The sequence below is a fragment of the Suricata suricatta genome, chromosome 9, assembly GCF_006229205.1.
Source record: "Suricata suricatta isolate VVHF042 chromosome 9, meerkat_22Aug2017_6uvM2_HiC, whole genome shotgun sequence".
In the NCBI taxonomy this organism is placed as follows: domain Eukaryota; kingdom Metazoa; phylum Chordata; class Mammalia; order Carnivora; family Herpestidae; genus Suricata; species Suricata suricatta.
Genome location: NC_043708.1, coordinates 57,706,851 through 57,723,797, shown reverse-complemented (window position 1 = coordinate 57,723,797; position 16,947 = coordinate 57,706,851). Strand labels below are relative to the sequence as shown.

General features: G+C 33.7%; 1 protein-coding gene across 1 annotated transcript in view; it reads left to right on the top strand.

Annotated features, from left to right (window-relative positions):
- The window catches only part of MIPOL1 (mirror-image polydactyly 1), a 292,991-nt gene that overhangs the window by 89,806 nt on the left and 186,238 nt on the right, over nt 1-16,947 (top strand). Inside the window, exons 7-9 of the mRNA XM_029952677.1 lie at nt 1,114-1,243; nt 13,509-13,542; nt 13,802-13,972. Of these exons, the coding sequence (XP_029808537.1) occupies nt 1,114-1,243; nt 13,509-13,542; nt 13,802-13,972 (335 nt within the window). The remainder of the gene's footprint in view (nt 1-1,113; nt 1,244-13,508; nt 13,543-13,801; nt 13,973-16,947) is intronic.

Sequence of the window (16,947 nt, the reverse complement as noted above, 5' to 3'; positions counted from 1 at the left end):
TATAGTCATATAGCTTAAAACTGGATGGATAACTGTCACAGGAATTTGATAAATATTTGATGAAAGGACAAATGAATGTGAGTGAGTGAATGAATGAATGGATGAATATATTTCTCTTCGCTTAGACCCACCTTTGTGGACATGGTTTTGACTTTGGCTTTGCCATTACATGCTCTATTTTATATTCTATTATGGAGAAGATATAGGTGACTTATTCTCAGGGTTTGTTTCTTTTCTACCACTTATAATTTAAATAATATGCATTAACCTCTGATAAATGTTAGCAAAAACCAAATGTTTTGTGAACTAAAAGAATATTTCAAACATCCTAAGTTTATTTTGTGATTTGACAGTGTAAATAAAATTTGGTTTAGTGATGCTCTGCCCATTTGCTTTTCCTCGGTCTCATTTTCTTTGCTTTTCTTCCACTATGCTACTGAGATAACTGTTACCCTGAATTTGGTGATTACCATTTCCATGCTATTTTAATATTTTTGCTAATTGTGTTTGTCCATAAATAATAGAGTTGTTTTGCCTTGCACCTCACAATTTTGCCATAATTTTATTTTTGAAATGTGCCTTTGTGTCCATAGCTAATTCATTTTAAATGTTGTGTCATACTCCATTTTAGTAATTTATTTATCCCTGTTCCTGTTATTGGGCATTTGGGTTATTTCTAAGTTTTTGGTATAACATAATGCTGAAATAGGCATTTTTTATACATGTTTCCTTGTGCTCATGTGCAAGAATTTCTCTAGGCTGCACACCAAAGAGGAGAGTTCCAGGTTATAGGCTAGGCAAATCTTCAACTGTAATAAATATTGCCAAATTGCTCTTCAGATGGCTGTAGAAATATGTACACCTATCTGCAGTATACGTGTGAGCTTCCTTTATTTCACAAGCTCCTGGTATTTTTTATTATTTGACCTCTTTAATTTGTGTTTCTACAGGTAGAAAATGTATCTCAATTTTGCATTAGCTTTTAAAAATAATATTTTAAGTGATTAATTGATAGTAAATTAATAATATAAAATTATTTTTGCTTTTTACTTTTGCTAAAAGTGTGCATTTAAAGTTTTTCTCTAATTAATTATGGATTATATATTTTGGTAGCTTTAGTTGAAGAAGTGTACTTTGCACAGAGGGAACGCGATGAAGCTATTATGTCTCGACTGCGGTTAGCCAATGAGGAGAGAGATGAAGCAATTGCACGAGCAAAGCATATGGAAATGTCTCTACAAGTGTATGTATACATTTAAAACTATTTGTGACTTTTGGAGCATTTATAAAATGCATGCATTTTGTGGTGGCTACATATTCAGAAACTTACTGATTCTTAATATGGTACAGTATTAATATCCAGATCCCCACAGTCTTTCTGAAACTTTGGACATGCTGTAGTAGTTTGTATGTCAGGAATAACAGTCATCAAAAAAAGAGAAGGAGATGAAATACACAGCACTATGTACCATTACTTTCTTTACTTTCATAGTCTGTTGTTGATATTCTCATTGTATCTTCCTCTGTGATGCCTCTTTCCTCTCTTGTTATTGCTTTCTTGGTTTATTTCAAGTGTGTGGGTTCTTTCACTGCTCTCTGCTTAATATGCTCATTCCTGTTCTTTGCTACTTTTTGCTTTATTAGGTGTCATAAACTTTAATGACACCTGAAATAAGGTGGAGCCTGAGAATCTACATTTTTTTCAGTGTTAATTTTTATGAGAGAGAGAGACAGAGAGAAGGAGAGAGAGGGAGACAGAGAAGCCGAAGAAGCCTCCACCTTGTCAGGGCAGATACCAATGCGGAGCTCAAACTCACGTTCCTTGAGGTGAGATCATGACCTGAGCTGAGATCAAGAGTTGGATGCTTAACCCACTGAGCCACCCAGGTGCTCCTGAGAACCTGCATTTTTAACAGGCAGCCCAAGTGATTCTGATATAGGTAAATAATGGACCACACTTAGATAAACAATGCTCTAGAAATCAGTAATTCTCCAATTTTAATGTGACTTCAGTCACTTGGGAAATCTTGTTAAAATGCTCGTTCTCATTCAGTTAAGTTTGGAGTGAAGCTTAAGATTCTGTGTTTCTTCAAGCTAGATGATGCTAGTCTAAGGAGTCAGGTGTAGGTAAAGGCCCTAGAGTATCTAAAAATGTTACTTGTAAGATAGGTTGAATGTAGTAATATAATATTTTATGATAATCCATCGATATACTTATTGAATGTTTGCTCTGCCCAACATTGTGCTAGACTCCGTGGAGGATTACAGTAAAGTACTAATTAAAACATTGTTCATTAGGGAGACAAAAAGTCATTAAATAATTAACATGACAGTGTTCAAGTTGTGATTAGGTAATGGGGTTTGTTTTTTGTTTAGATTAATGGCTTCATTTTTTTTTTGAAGACTGATAGAGACTCATTGAATAATAGACATAAAGAAACAACAACAACAAAAATCACCTGGATTCCCCATGGCCTACTCCCAAATGATTATTTTTATTGATAGAGAAACATTATCCCAATCTCTTTGCTTATATAGTTAAGCACTATCATCTACAAGAATGGATGGCTGGTGGTTAAGTGGATATATACTTAGAATTAATTTGATAAAAATCAAATTGTTCTGTCCATGCTGTTTTATTTGAGAGACAATATAATGTAGAGGTTACTGCACAGATTCTGGATCCAAGCATTTGTATTTGAATCATGGCTCTGTTTCTTTCTAGCTGTACAGCCATGGACAAATTATTCAGAGTCTCTAGGACTCATTTTTTTGTCGACAAAATGGGTAAATATTACCTACTTTGTATAAGTTGTTATAAGGACTAAGTGATTTAATAAATATTGAAAAGTACCTGGCTCATAGCTAGTGCTATGTGTTACTTGAATTTAGGAGTAATAATCAATCAATTGAAGTGAAACTATAGAAATTTTTGAACTTGATGCAAAGTTTTCTTAAAAAAAATTTTTTTTTAATGTTTGTTTATTTCTGAGAGAGAGAGAGAGAGAGAGAGAGAGAGAGAGAGAGACAGAGTGCCTGCAGGAGAGGGGCAGAGAGAGAGAGGGAGACACAGAATCCGAAGCAGGCTCCAGGCTCCAAGCTGTCAGCACAGAGCCTGATGTGGGGCTAGAACTTATGAACTGTGTGATCATGACCTGAACTAAAGTTGGTTGCTTAACCAACTGAGCCACCCCAGTGCCCCAGAGTTTTCTTATAATAAGATATATTAATTCCCCAAAGATCCTTCAGAATTTAAGAGACTGAAAAATATTAAGGTATTAGAATCATCAGTTTTTCTTTTCAGTTTTTTGAAATATGAAGTGTTTAATTAAACAATATCATTTGACTTTCAGCTATGGAATAAATTTTAAACTACTTTTTTCTTTGTTTTTACAAATTCTAGTTTTAAAATATTTATAAAAGCTGTATTAGATTCTGTAGCCAAAGTGTCTCCCTCTTATTTAATTTTAATTTTATATTTAAAAGGATTGTATAATCATTACTGCAACTTTTGTCATATTTGATGTTTTTACACTTGATTTCTTTATTGTGGTGAAATCCTTGGTAACTGAATTTCATTGTCAGTTTTTTGAGGAAGGGCTAATATATACTTTATTCTCAGATGTAGTATGCTTCAGACTGGCTTTGTGTTATCCTTATATTCAAATTGGTTATGAATAAGATTACTCGGTTAAGTTTTGTTTGTTTGTTTTTACTCTATGCAATGTAAAAATGTTACTCTATTTTGTGACATAGAGTTTGGCTAAGAAGAAGTCAGGTCACATTTTTTTTTTTTTTCCTCACGTAACTTTTGGTTTGTGTTTGTTTTGTTTGTTTGTTTGTTCTTTTCCTACCTGGATACCTAAAGGATTCTTTTTTTCTTGAAGTAGAACTTAATCATGATGTTTCTGTTGATTGTTCTTTAATAACATTTTAGGGACCCACACCATGCCTCTCCGGGGACTATTTGATTCTTCTTTTAGTTCATGGAAATTTTAGATTTGTGAGTTTTGTATTCCATTTGTGAGGCTGTTTTAGAGACCCTAGTTATTCTTATAATGAGACATTTTTGTCTTATGTATTATCTGTTCAATAATTATTCATATCACTCTGTTTTTCTTGTATTCACTGTGATAATCTCAAAATTTTTCTTTATATTAGTAATTCTAATCATCACTGTTCTTGTTTCTGTCTTTTGTAGTTCACTTATTAGATTTTTACTTATTTGTTTGTTTGATTTTGGTTCTCAACATGTTTCCTTAAGTTTTCAACTTCCCTTTTCATTCACTTTATGTTTTGGAATTTTGTCTATGAACTTTATTTTGTTGAATTCATGTTCTTCTAAAATATCAACCATTGGGGGAGCCTGGGTGGCTCTCTCAGTTAAGCATCACACTCTTGATTTTGGCTCAGGTCGTGATCTCATGCTGGTGGGATCAAGTCCCACTTCAGACTCTGTGCTGAGCCTGGAGCCTGCCTGGGATTCTCTGTCTCCCTCTCCCTCTGCCCCTTCCCCCTCTCAAAATAAACATTTAAAAATAAACAAATAAATAAATAATAAAATAGCAACCATTGGCAGGAAGATTTTCTTTCTCTTGGTTTATGTTATTTTTTATATTATGATCTTTTCTTAATGTTCACTCGTTTATTTTGAGAGAGAGTGTGAGTGGGGGAAGGGCAGAGAGAAGGAGGAAGAGAATCCCAAGCAGGCTCTACACTGCCTGTGCAGAGCTTCATCTCACCAACCATGAGATCATGATCTGAGCAGAGATCAAAAGTTGGACACTAAACCAACTGAGCTATCTGGTGCCCCTTCTGATCTTTTTTTGTTGTTCTTATGTATCTGTAGTGTATTCTTAATTGCCATGTCATTCTCTTCATCTTGCTCATGCATAAATTGTCAAGAAGTTTTCTTTGTTGTGATACGCAAGTGAATTTTCCTTCATAAATATTTCACATTATTTGAAATCTGTTTGCCTTCTCCTCAGAGCTATGGTTTCCTGGCAAGTTGTTTCTTTTTGGCCACCTGTCTATATAGCCCTGTGACAATGGGGTAGGGGAAATAAAGATTGGGAAGCTCTCCCTGGGGATGTATACCTCTTTTATTGGAGGCTCTTCCTCTGCTGTGGGATTTTGTTTGGTGTCTTGCAGTGCACCAAGGGCTCATTCTAATGGTCTTGTATATATTCTGATTCCATGGAGTAGTACTTTCAGGCTTTTATTTGTTCCTCCAGTGTAGTAGAAAATGGCAGCCCTTGTTCTTCTTGTTTTCTTTGTAAAGATTCTTCAGTAACAAAGGCTTCTATTCAGGAAAGGTTTTACTTTTCTCTGGGCTATCTTATCAACTCATTGGTCTCTCAGGTTATTTCCAAGTTGTGTGATATTTGTGGAAAAGTCTCAGGATTTGGTGAGCTCACTGACTTTTCTCCATACTTGTTTTCATGTGTAAAAAGAAAAGTTAGGTGAACTTGACCAAAATGATTATTTCTCTACCCTGCTTTTAAAAATTACTTTGTGATAGCAGCATCTGGGTGACTCAGTCTGCTAAGCATCTGACTCTTGATTTCAGCTCAAGTCCTGATCTCATTGTTCATGAGATCAAGCTACATGTTGGGTTCTGCACTGACAGCATGGAGCCTGCTTGGGATGTTCTCTCTCTCTTTCTGTCTCTCTGAAAATAAATAAACTTTAAAATAAAATCTTTAAAAATTACTGTTGGATATCTTACTTTCTTACTGGTTGATTAATTTTTTTCTTTTCATGTGGTTATATGATGGGATAAATAGGTGTCTGTTCAGATTTTACTACGCTAACTTTACTGATCTTCCTTTTTATCCCAACAAACTTCTTATTTTAGAGTACTTAAAAAAAATTTTTTTAACGTTTATTTATTTTACAGAGACACAGAGTGACAGAGCCCAAGTGGGGGAGGGGCAGAGAGAGAGGGAGACAGAATCTGAAGTAGGTTCCAGGCTCTGAGTTCTCATCACAGAACCCAATGCGGGACTTGAACTCCCAAATTATGAGATCATGACCTAAGCTGAAGTTAGACACTTAACTAACTGAGCCATTCAGGTGCCCCTAGAGTACATTTTAGATTTACAGAAAAGTTGTGAAGATAGTACAGAGCATTTCCATATAACCATCATCCAGTTTCCTTTATTGTTAACAGCTTACATTATTATGGCCCATATGTCATAGGGGAGAAAGCAACATTGTTACATGATTATTAACTAAACTCCACACTTTATTTAGATTTTACTAATTTTCCTCATGTCCTTTTTATGTTCCAAAGTCCCATCCAAGATCCCATATACATTTAGTTGCTATGACTCCTTTGCCTGCTCAGACTTCCCTTGTTTTGTTTTTGATGATTTGACAGTTTTCAGGATTATTGGTCTCAGGCATTTTATAAAATGTTACTCAACTTGAGTTTTTGTGAATTTTTTCTCATGGTTAGACTAAAGTATTGGTTTTTGAGGGGAAAAGAGAACAAGACTGAAGTGCCATTCTCATATTATTTCAACATTATGCTGTCAACATGACTTAACACCAGTTATATTAATCTTGATCACCTAGTGAAGGTAGTGTTTGCCATGTTGCTCCACTGTAAAGTTACTTACCAACGTTCTTTTATATTCTTTGAAGCAGATTACTTAAGTGTGGCCCATACTTAGGTGGAGATAAGGGATGTGGGCTGAGAAGTTAATTGAGCTCTACTTTCCTCAGGGAGACTACCTACATAAATGATTTGTAATTTTTCAGTACAAGAGATTTATCTCTTCTCCCTCATTTACTTATTTGTTTGTTTACGTTAGTATAGAGTCCTTGATATTCCTTAATACTTTGGGTTAAAATCTAATACTGTATTGTTTATTTTGTTTCTTGAAGTGTTCCATCTTGGCTATTGGCAACTCTTCCAGTTGGCCTCTATATCCCTTTGACATGTCCCCATCCTTTTGATTTTTAAACACTTTTCCTACATTGTGGCACCTCAAGATGCCCCTGGGTCATGTCTTCTAGAGATGTATAGAGATGTACATGCCCCACCCCTAGAATTAGCCATTCTTCCAAGGGGCCTTATTCCTTTTATTGGAAAATGGTATTAGAAAATAAGATCTGGATGCAGGACGTGCTCACTGTTACTGGGTCTGACTACTCCTAGGCCCAATCAACAGAAAGAGCTAGGATATATATGTATGTATACTAACTGATGTATATACACATATCTGAAATTATTTATATATCTATCCATCTGTATCTTTATTAAGCTAAACCTGAATTCATACTGATTTCTTTTATTCTAATCCAGTACCACATAGTTCAGAAAAAGGCTTTCTCCTTTTTCTTATGTGTAATTTCCTCTCCAACAATAGGAAACCTGGTTTCCATCCCCCACTATCCATTTTCTTATTTGTTCTACCCCTGTCTACATTATAACTCTTTGAGAATCATTAACCCCTATGAGAAAACTTTACCTCCTGGAGTGTACTGTTTATGTATAGTTCCTTTGGCCTTTAATCTGACAGTTTTCAGAGTACCAAATTACTTTGTTTGGCTCGTCTTTTTTCCCTCTACACCGTTAAGTGAGGTTATGTACTATAGTTTATAATATAGTATGTAATAGCTTTTTTTCATTGTCTGCATACTATCCTAGGATCCTCTTACCTCCTGGTGATTTTTTTTTTTTCTAAAACTATCCTAGGATACTCTTATTTCCTGTTGCTTTTTTTTTCTAATTTTTGGCAGTTTTGAATAACATTGCTGTTAGCATCTGCATACAAGTTTTGAGTGGACATATGCTTTCAAATCAGTTGGCCAAATCTAGTAGTGTAATTGCTGTTGCATATGTTAAATATATGTTAACTTTCGAAGAAACTTCCAAGCTCCCTTCCAGGGTGGCTGTGCTGTGCCATTTTGCATTCCCATCAGTATTGAATGTTTTTGTTTTTTGTTATATTAATGTTGTATTTAGCAAAACATAATTTTGAAATTTTGATAAAATTCAGTTTTAATTGTTTTTTTCTTTCTTGGATTGTACTTTTGGTCTTGGATATAAAATTCATTGTTATAAGGTCACACAGCTTTTTTGAGATCCTTTGTTTTCTTCTGGAAGTTATAAATTTCATGTTTTACATTTAGATCTGTGATTTGTTTTGAGTTAATTTTTATGTGAGGGATGTGGTACTTGAGGAGGTATTTAGTTTTTTTCTTTTTCTTTCTTTTTTTTTGGCATATGGATATTCATTTTTCTGGCACCATTTGTTGAAAATGCCATCATTTCTCTTACATTTTTTTGGCACCTTTGTCAAAAAACCAGTTGATTGTATTAGTGTGGGTTAATTTATGGACTTTATTTTTTCTTCCATTGATTTAAGCAGTCTGTCCCTTTGCCAGTACCACATAGTCTTCATTAGTGAATCTTTATAGTGTCTGAAATCAGATAATGTTAGCCTTCTAATTTTGCTTTTTTTATTATAAAATTGTTTTTGGCTATTCTAGTACCTTTGCTTTTTACATATGCCTTTAAAAATCAATTTGTTTATATCTATAAAAACACTTGCTGAACCCAGATGTTTTTAAATGTAAGTTTTCAAAGTAGATACCTCTTTTATTTGAGTATACTCTTATTATAACTTCAGAACTCTGGGGATTTACAAGTACTATTTCATTCAATTTATTGGGTGCTTCACAGTTCTGTATTTATATGTAATTCATAACTGTAGATCTTGTTACGTAGATTAATTACCAATTTTATTGATGAAATTTGCTTCTAAGTAGATTTTGTTTCTTTTAAAAATCAAAATCATATTCCAAAGGTAACAAATCAGTTTTTTATATACAATGTCATAGTTCCTCGAGGTAGGTGATATTTGTGCTTTATAGGTGAAAAAATTATGAGTAAATGACCACTTGCCCAAAGAGTCAGTCAGTTACACATTGTAGGACTTATATATCTCAGATTTATACAGGCAACTCAAACTTAGCATATCTCAAATGGAATTTAATTCATTTTTAAAACCTTGTTCTCCCTTGATACCCTGCCCTAATCAGTGGCACAAACATCTGCCCACATATCCAAATTAAAACTTCCTCCTCAGAGTCTCTGTTAATTTGGTCTCTTAGTTTTGCTTATCTTTTTCCTTTAATTTATGGATCTAAATTGAGCCTATTTTTCTTCCCTATTTTTTTAACCTTTCATTGTCTAATTTGTATATATATTTTTATTAGAATACATTGAAATTAGAATTCCCTGAAGCAGAGCCTTTTTCATTTTATTCTTTGTAGCAAATGTATTAAGGAAGTAATGGGGAAGGCAAAAAGGCAAACACTCAATCCCAAACCTTTTCTTTTAGTTATTTGGTTCATTCAGTAAATATTTATTGAATATGTACTATGTGTCAGGTTGCACAGAACACAGCATTATGGTTTTAGTTTAGTTGAGAAGATAGACATTAAATAAATAACTTCACAAATAATTGAAATATTAATTGGTATGAATAATTATTGGTTCTTAGGCACAGTTTGTGGTCAGCTCCTACAGTATTATAGTCTAAGAAAAATCATACATAAGAATGAAGAACAACAACAAAAGAATAGTATGTCAGCCTAGTTTTAAATGTCACTGTGGATGTTCCTTTCTACTCAGTTGAGGGCTATAGTTCCTTTCAATTGTGCATTTTATTTATTTTATTTTACTTTTTAATGTTTGTTTATTTTTGAGAGGAGACAGCTTGAGTGGGGTGGGGGCGGAGAACTAGGAGGACCCAGAAGCAGGCTCCAGGCTCTGATCTGTCAGCACAGAGCCTGACGCAGAGCTTGAACCCACGAACTGTGATATTATGACTTGAGCTGAAGACAGATACTCAACCCACTGAGCCACCCAGGTACCCCTCAATAGTGCATTTTAGATAAAATCCTTATGAAGGTAGAATCAATTTGTGATTGAGCTTTGCTGGCTGAAAGAGATATTTAGAGGTAGTGAGTTATAGGTTGATGTTTTTTTCTTTTTCATTTTTATCTAAAACTAGGAAAAAAAGTAAAAAGGATTCAAATTAAAATTACTAAAATTTATATACTTATCTAGACATGTTTTTGTATGTATTTTCCAACTTTTGAGATTATGATCATTGTGTTCAGTCTCTTCAGTATATTTTTTAACATATTAAGGTGGTCCTGTGTAAAAATGAAAGAGAATAAAAACAAATTCAGAGTTTTTTGATTAGCTGATCACTAATTCTTTTTATAATTTGAGGTCAAAGTTTAGCTGCTTCCCAGTGAACAAGGTGAATGACTATAGGTTCAGAAGGGGAAGACATGATATTGACTCATCTAGGGATAAATCAAGAAATGTGACATTTCATGCAAGGGCCTTTTTACTTAGAGTGCAAGGGTGTCAGTCAGAATATGCATTGTATAGGAAATCAATTGAAACTTGAGCCCATGGACATTTACTTCAGCAAAATAATTACTAATTATCATGACTATGTCTAGTTAGACTGTTGAAAGCATAATTTAGTTTCCAAAAGATTGAGATTCTTTTGTATAATTGTAAATCTCCTGTTAATGATAAATAAATAACTTATAGTTTGTCATCTGTATTTTATATAAAATCAACTATTACGGTAAACCTTTATTAAACCAGTAAAGCTTTATGTGTTATATATGCTGCTAGTAAACCATAAACGAATAAGTCATTTTATATAGAAAATAGAAAGCCTGGTTTACTTTCAAATTGTCTTCTTTTTTCTAAAAGGTAGTTTGTCTAATTTTTATGTTTTCCTAAGTAATACAATAAGTAAGATACTTATAAGACTGAATTTTATTTTCTGAAATCCACTCTTTTTGCTGGTTAGTTTTCAAATGGATATTTGCTCAGAAAAAGTTTTATGGAGTACAGCTACACCTATTCATTTACATATTATCTTTGGATGCTTTGTACTACATAGGTAGCATTTGGAAGCTGCAGCATAGAACATGCAGCAAAAGTCTAAAATACCATATGATCCTTTACAGAAAGTTTGCAGATCTCTGCTGTAAGTGACCTAGTTGAGATTAAATTATGATGTAATTAGTCTTTTATATCTGTGACAAGTACTTCCTGAAACTTTTAGAGAAATATAAATATTAGCGTTTTCTATTTCCAGCCTCATGTTTAAATTGAAAGTTACTTGTCTGTAATTTTTTAAATGGCAAATTAACCATTGCTCATTTTTATTAAAGTTTTAGCTTTCTCTTTTAGTGGTCTCTTTAGTGACCATTTATCACTGTACTAACAAAAGATAATCAAAGAGCAAAATTAAGAACAATTATAAAGGATAATAATAAAGCAATTGAGATCCAAATAAATGCTAAGTGGTTGACTAAACCTCATGCCCTGCATGTCAGACCTGGTGCACTTAAACCAAAACATGATTCATTCAGATTCACTCATCAGCAAAATGATAAATCACTCCACATTATGTACTTCTAAGGGCAATCACATACATTATTTATAGCTGTGATGCTGAATTAATGTGGGAAGGACTATAGCCTTTGATAAGAAAATTTTATTTTTAAAAAATTTTAGTTAACAGGGAAATTTAATATTAGACAAAATACAACTATATTTACCGTATCCTCTAGAAAGATGTTAATTTGAAACATTCAGACTCATCCTTTGTCTCTCCTTAAAGTAACAATTTTCAGTGCCTAAAAAAAATCTTACAGGTATCACATAGATATTCCATATACTCTTTGTTGTGTTACTTATTTTGAAGGTACAAATTAGTCAGCCTTCCTACACTGTTGTCTTCTTCCTAATCATATGTAGTTCTTTGGATCAAAAGAAGGGGATTTATAACCTTGAGATCTAAATTTTTTTTTTGTTTTTTTAAAGAGTTTCCAGTAACCTACTAATCTAAATGTTTAATTTTCATGTATCTTTTCACATTTTATATTAATTCTGAAAATATAAAGATTTAAACTGAATCTTCTTTGAAAACTGCTGGAAATTTCTCTTAGCCTGATTTCATCTAAAAAGAACAACATTAAGGTCAATGTTTCTCACTGTGTCTGGTTTCCTTAAAAATGATATTTAGCCAGCCAATAACTGATGGTTAAATGCCTTTCACATACTTATACATGATCATAAAAAAGTGTAAGAATTTTGTTATCTTATACTTTTCATTATGTTCTTTAATTGAATAAAAATGAAATTCTTATTTTCAGAGTTTTTGTAGAACCAGCTTTTATGAAGAAGGATATTTGAAAACTGTTGAATTATTTTGGGAAAAAAAATAAAAGATGAAAGTATTTGCCTTTACTGAAATGTGAATCCAAGTGGACATTACTACTTTGAGATTTATTAAGTATTTATAATCCAAAATTACTATACTACCCTTTTAATTTATACTATTTAAGTGTGTGTAGAAATCGTTTTTTGATTTTTTTTTTTCCTGTAATAAAAAAAATGCAGTGTCCTAAATTTCTCTCCATGAATGTACCAATTTCATTGAACTGTGGAGTTTGGGACAATCTTGTAATAAATTTATTAAGTTTCTGTATTATCTTTTCCAAGTATGCTTTTTTTGTGGTAAATGTTAAATCATAGGAGCCCAGAAATAGGGGAAGGAAAATATGAGAAAACAGGAGCTTCTATATCTAAACTTTTTAAAACAGTTTTAATATAATTGAGCCATTTCTAAACTCTACATCATGTTACTAATACCCGTTACCAATTTTTGTTTAATTTACCCAATTTAACAGTTGCCTAAATTATAGACATTTTCTAAAACATGTCATTTAGAACTTCTTTCTTTGCGTTTCCTGCATTTGTTCAGTTTACTAACATCAAAAAACATTTCAGAGAACACTGTGACTCTTCTAATATAAAACACATTTATGGGAGGAACCAATTTACTTTCTTACTCTTTAAATTCGGTGTTTCTATATATGTAATGAAAAAGAGAAAATAACATAAGTCATCTAAAACTGTAGTCCAGTTTTGGTCAGCCTTTCTATATGATATATTGTTTCAACAAATAGGTAGCACAAGAGATTTTCAGGTCAAATTTAGTGGCAATTATTTGTCTTTGCTTTTGAGGGAACATAGTTAAACTTTGCAGTAAAAATACTTGCCTTGCTTTATTTGTGATGAAGTCCAAAAATCAGAGGAAATATAGTTTTTGGTAAGAATTGAAAGTCCAGGAATAAATATAATGATGAGAAGTAGTGTTTCTATCACTAGGGAACTTTCCTCATCTAAGCACATATGAACAATTGATCCTTGTAGTCATATATAGCAGTAAACATTAATAACTTAACAGTCTGAAGTCAATGCAGAAGATATGGAGCATTATTGAAAGATGGAGTCGAGCAGGTGGCACTTTAATATGTTCAGTGTCATGGTTGACTCTAAAGACTAGTCGAATGAAATTACTTGAGGTTCTAAAGATTTAAAAAGCGAACTCATTTTGCTGCACTAAGGAAATGCTACTGATCAGGCTTTCTGTGTCCCTTTTTTCTAGGCTAGAAAATATTAACCCTGAAGAAAATGACATGGTAAGCCATTCTCTGAGGAGATTTCTTGATGTCAGTCTTATATCTTAGAGGCTTAAGTTCAATTGAGTGGGTTTCAAGAACTAAGATGTGGGAAAAAGAAGAATTGACACACTAATAATGTACATCTTTGCTGCAATATGAAAATTCAATAACTTCACTCAGTCAATTTACAATTCACATGTGCCTATTAATTAAAACCCTATATTAAATAAAATATATTAAAACTTCATGTCTGACTAACATATAATGGTGTTGGTAGACATTACAGGAATTACTGAACAGGATAAACAATGCAGACACAGGGATAGCTATTCAGAAGAATGGAGCTGTAATTGTGGATAGAATCTACAAGACCAAGGAATGTAAAAAGAGAATAACAGCAGAAGAAATGAACGCAGTGATAGAAGAACGGGATGCTGCTTTGTCTCAGGTAACTGCATGTATCTGTAAAAGCATTCCTCCCTGTTTCGTTACCATTAAAAAGTGGTATTTCCCCATATACTCTTCAAATTAGTTTTTAACACATAATTAATACCACAATGATTGGATATATTAAAATAGTCACAAATTTTATTCCACCACTCTTCAAGTACATGCATCTGCATTTCCTAATAAAACTGTTAGATTGCTACAAATTTTTAGTTATATTTAAAAAAAAAGAATTGTTGTATTCTTTAATGTAATCACTTTTATATGAGACTTCTTACTTGAGTCGCATTTTTGTGAGGGCTGAGATTATGTCTTTATTACTGTTTTATTCCCAGTGCCTAATTCAGTGCCTTCTAGTAAACATTGATGAATGAATCAAATTATTAGTGTATTATTTTCTGAACACGACTTACACCTTCCTGCTCTAATGGAACCTGATTATCTCCCCGAGGATACTGCTTCCCCTCCAGTAGTGATTCTGTTCCCTCCTACAGCAGTGATACCGGTGCACTTGGAGGCTTGTTCCCCATTAGCGTTTTTAGATCACTGTTCCTTTTTCGTCTCTGAGCACCTCTAGCTTTAAAACTCATGCATCAGATTGTACCACCCAGTAGGCATTCCTGTTGCAGTCATTTACACACGCCTCTGTTGCTTCCCTCATTTTTTGAATGTCTTAGGATCTGTTTCAATGTCTCTTTCTTCAGCCCACTCCTGTCTTAATTCTTGGTGATTTAAATGTCTTTGCAGATGATCCTTTCATTGTTCTGGCCTCTCCTCTTCTTGGATTTCTCTCCTCTCATCATCACATATTCTGCTCTATTTCTGTTCATACCACCATTTGCTATCTTTCTAGCTCCCTTACTCTACAACTCTGACTCTAACAAATTTTCAATTCCACTGGTACCTGTTTCTATTGACTTGACCTCTTATTTTACAGCCCTTCAATTGAGCCTCTCATGTTCCCACTTCCACCTCATCTAGCTTAGATTCCAGGGCTCACCTAATAATCACCATCGATTTGTATATAGGATAACCTCAGTTCTTTTGGTTCATTGTCCTCGCCAAACAAAGCCTAAGCCTTAAAAATTTTACTTTCTGCCTGTTCTACACCATTACACTTTTATATGGCAGGATAACGTCATACAGATTTGCCAACTAATCCTTGATTTCATGACCATTGTCTTTAAGTAGGCCCTTGGTGTTGCCTGGCATTTGTCTTGTCTTTTATCGGTCCATTCACTCCGCACTGTAAAGGACTATTTTATCTCCCTTCTTTCTCAGATATCCAACTTCACCTCTCGAATATAAAAGGAGCTTTTGCTTGTCTCTACCATTTCATCCACCAGCCTACCTGCGTTTGTTCCCATATACTCTGCCCTTTCTTTCTTTCTTAAGTACATGCCCCTGTTTAAGGACAAGGTATTTCTATACTGGTTCTCATCTTTTCTTGCTTGGTTAAGGTTATCACTTAATCAATTGCCCCTTTTGTCTCCTACTTCATAAAATGTTTCCTATCAGTTAATTTCTATCATTATCTAAAATGCTTTACTATCTCCCATGGAGGCTGAGTTGAAGTTTTGCTAAGTCTTGGTCTACTTGTAGTTCAGCTTTGCACTTTCGGTGAGGCTTTCCAAACAGAGCTGAGTATACAGTAGAACTCTGCTCTTGGTAAATCACGTATTCTAGTATTTATCTCCTCAGCATTGTAAGACTATGGAAAATTTCATTATGCTTTTCAGAGGTTTCAGAGCCTTAACTTTTTAATTTCAAGCCCTGTACAGGTTTGGGATTTATCAAATGATTTGAGGTAGAACCAAGTCTCAAATCTCCAATTTTGTCACTTCTGCCCTGCACAACTACCAAAAGCTTAGATGAATTCTTCCTTTAACAGGAGCCCTCTGTATAGTCAAAGCCTGACTTTCCAGCCCCTTGCTCAGGCCTGCAATCTTTAAACCTCAGGGCGAAAAATGACTGCAGATCTTCAAATTGCCCTCTTCAGAATCTTAGTCCACTCAGCTCATTGTTGCAGCAGCAGCATTCTGATGTCTTTAAGCTGGATTTTTAAATTTAATCTTGCTTTTCCAATTTTTGGCTGGAGCATTGTTCAGCCACAACAGATTTCATCTTATTTAGATGTAGAGACCTGACATTGATCTTTACGTTAGATTTGGAAAAAATCCTTAAATTTTTTAAATGAACAACTGTTTTTACCATTTTGTATTCAAACAACTGTATGAAATCTTGAATCATTCAAGATTGTTGAAGGGAAGCCAAAACTGTTTTTAGTGCTTGGAAACAATTATAATGTGAACCCAAACATTTGATATTTTTTATCATTTATTTTCTTAAGTTAAAAAAATAAATACATAGAGTATAATTAAATATTGACTGCCAGCCATTCCTTCATGCTACATAAAAATTTAAAAGTTCAACATTTGTTAATATTTACCAACATATATTTTTTTATCAATATATATTATCCATCATTGCCGTATATTATTTATCTACTGCATGTGTTTATTATGTTTTATGAAGAGCCACTTGTTTCTTTTCATTCTTTTAGTGTGCATAGTTTTCAAGCTCTCTGGCCCAAATAGTATTCACTGTAATTTTTATGTCATAATCATTATAAAAATGAACTTTTGAATTATTGACTTACAGTTCTGAATGGAATTTTTTTCCTTAATATTTTAAAGTAAACTTTTTTACTTTGGCATTGTTTTAAATTTGCAAGAATGTTTCTAGGATGATGCAGTATAGGGGTGCACCTGGGTGGCTCAGGTGGTTGGTTAAGTGTTTGACTCTTGATTTCAGCTCAGGTCATGATCTCATGGCTTGTGCGTTTGAGCCCTGTGCCCACCTCTGACATGCTGACAGCGTGGAGCCTGCTTGGGATTCTCTCTCTCCCCCTCTCTCGCTGCCCTTCCCCTGTTTCCTCCCTCCCCCTTTCCTCTCCCTCTCTCTCTCCCTCCCTCT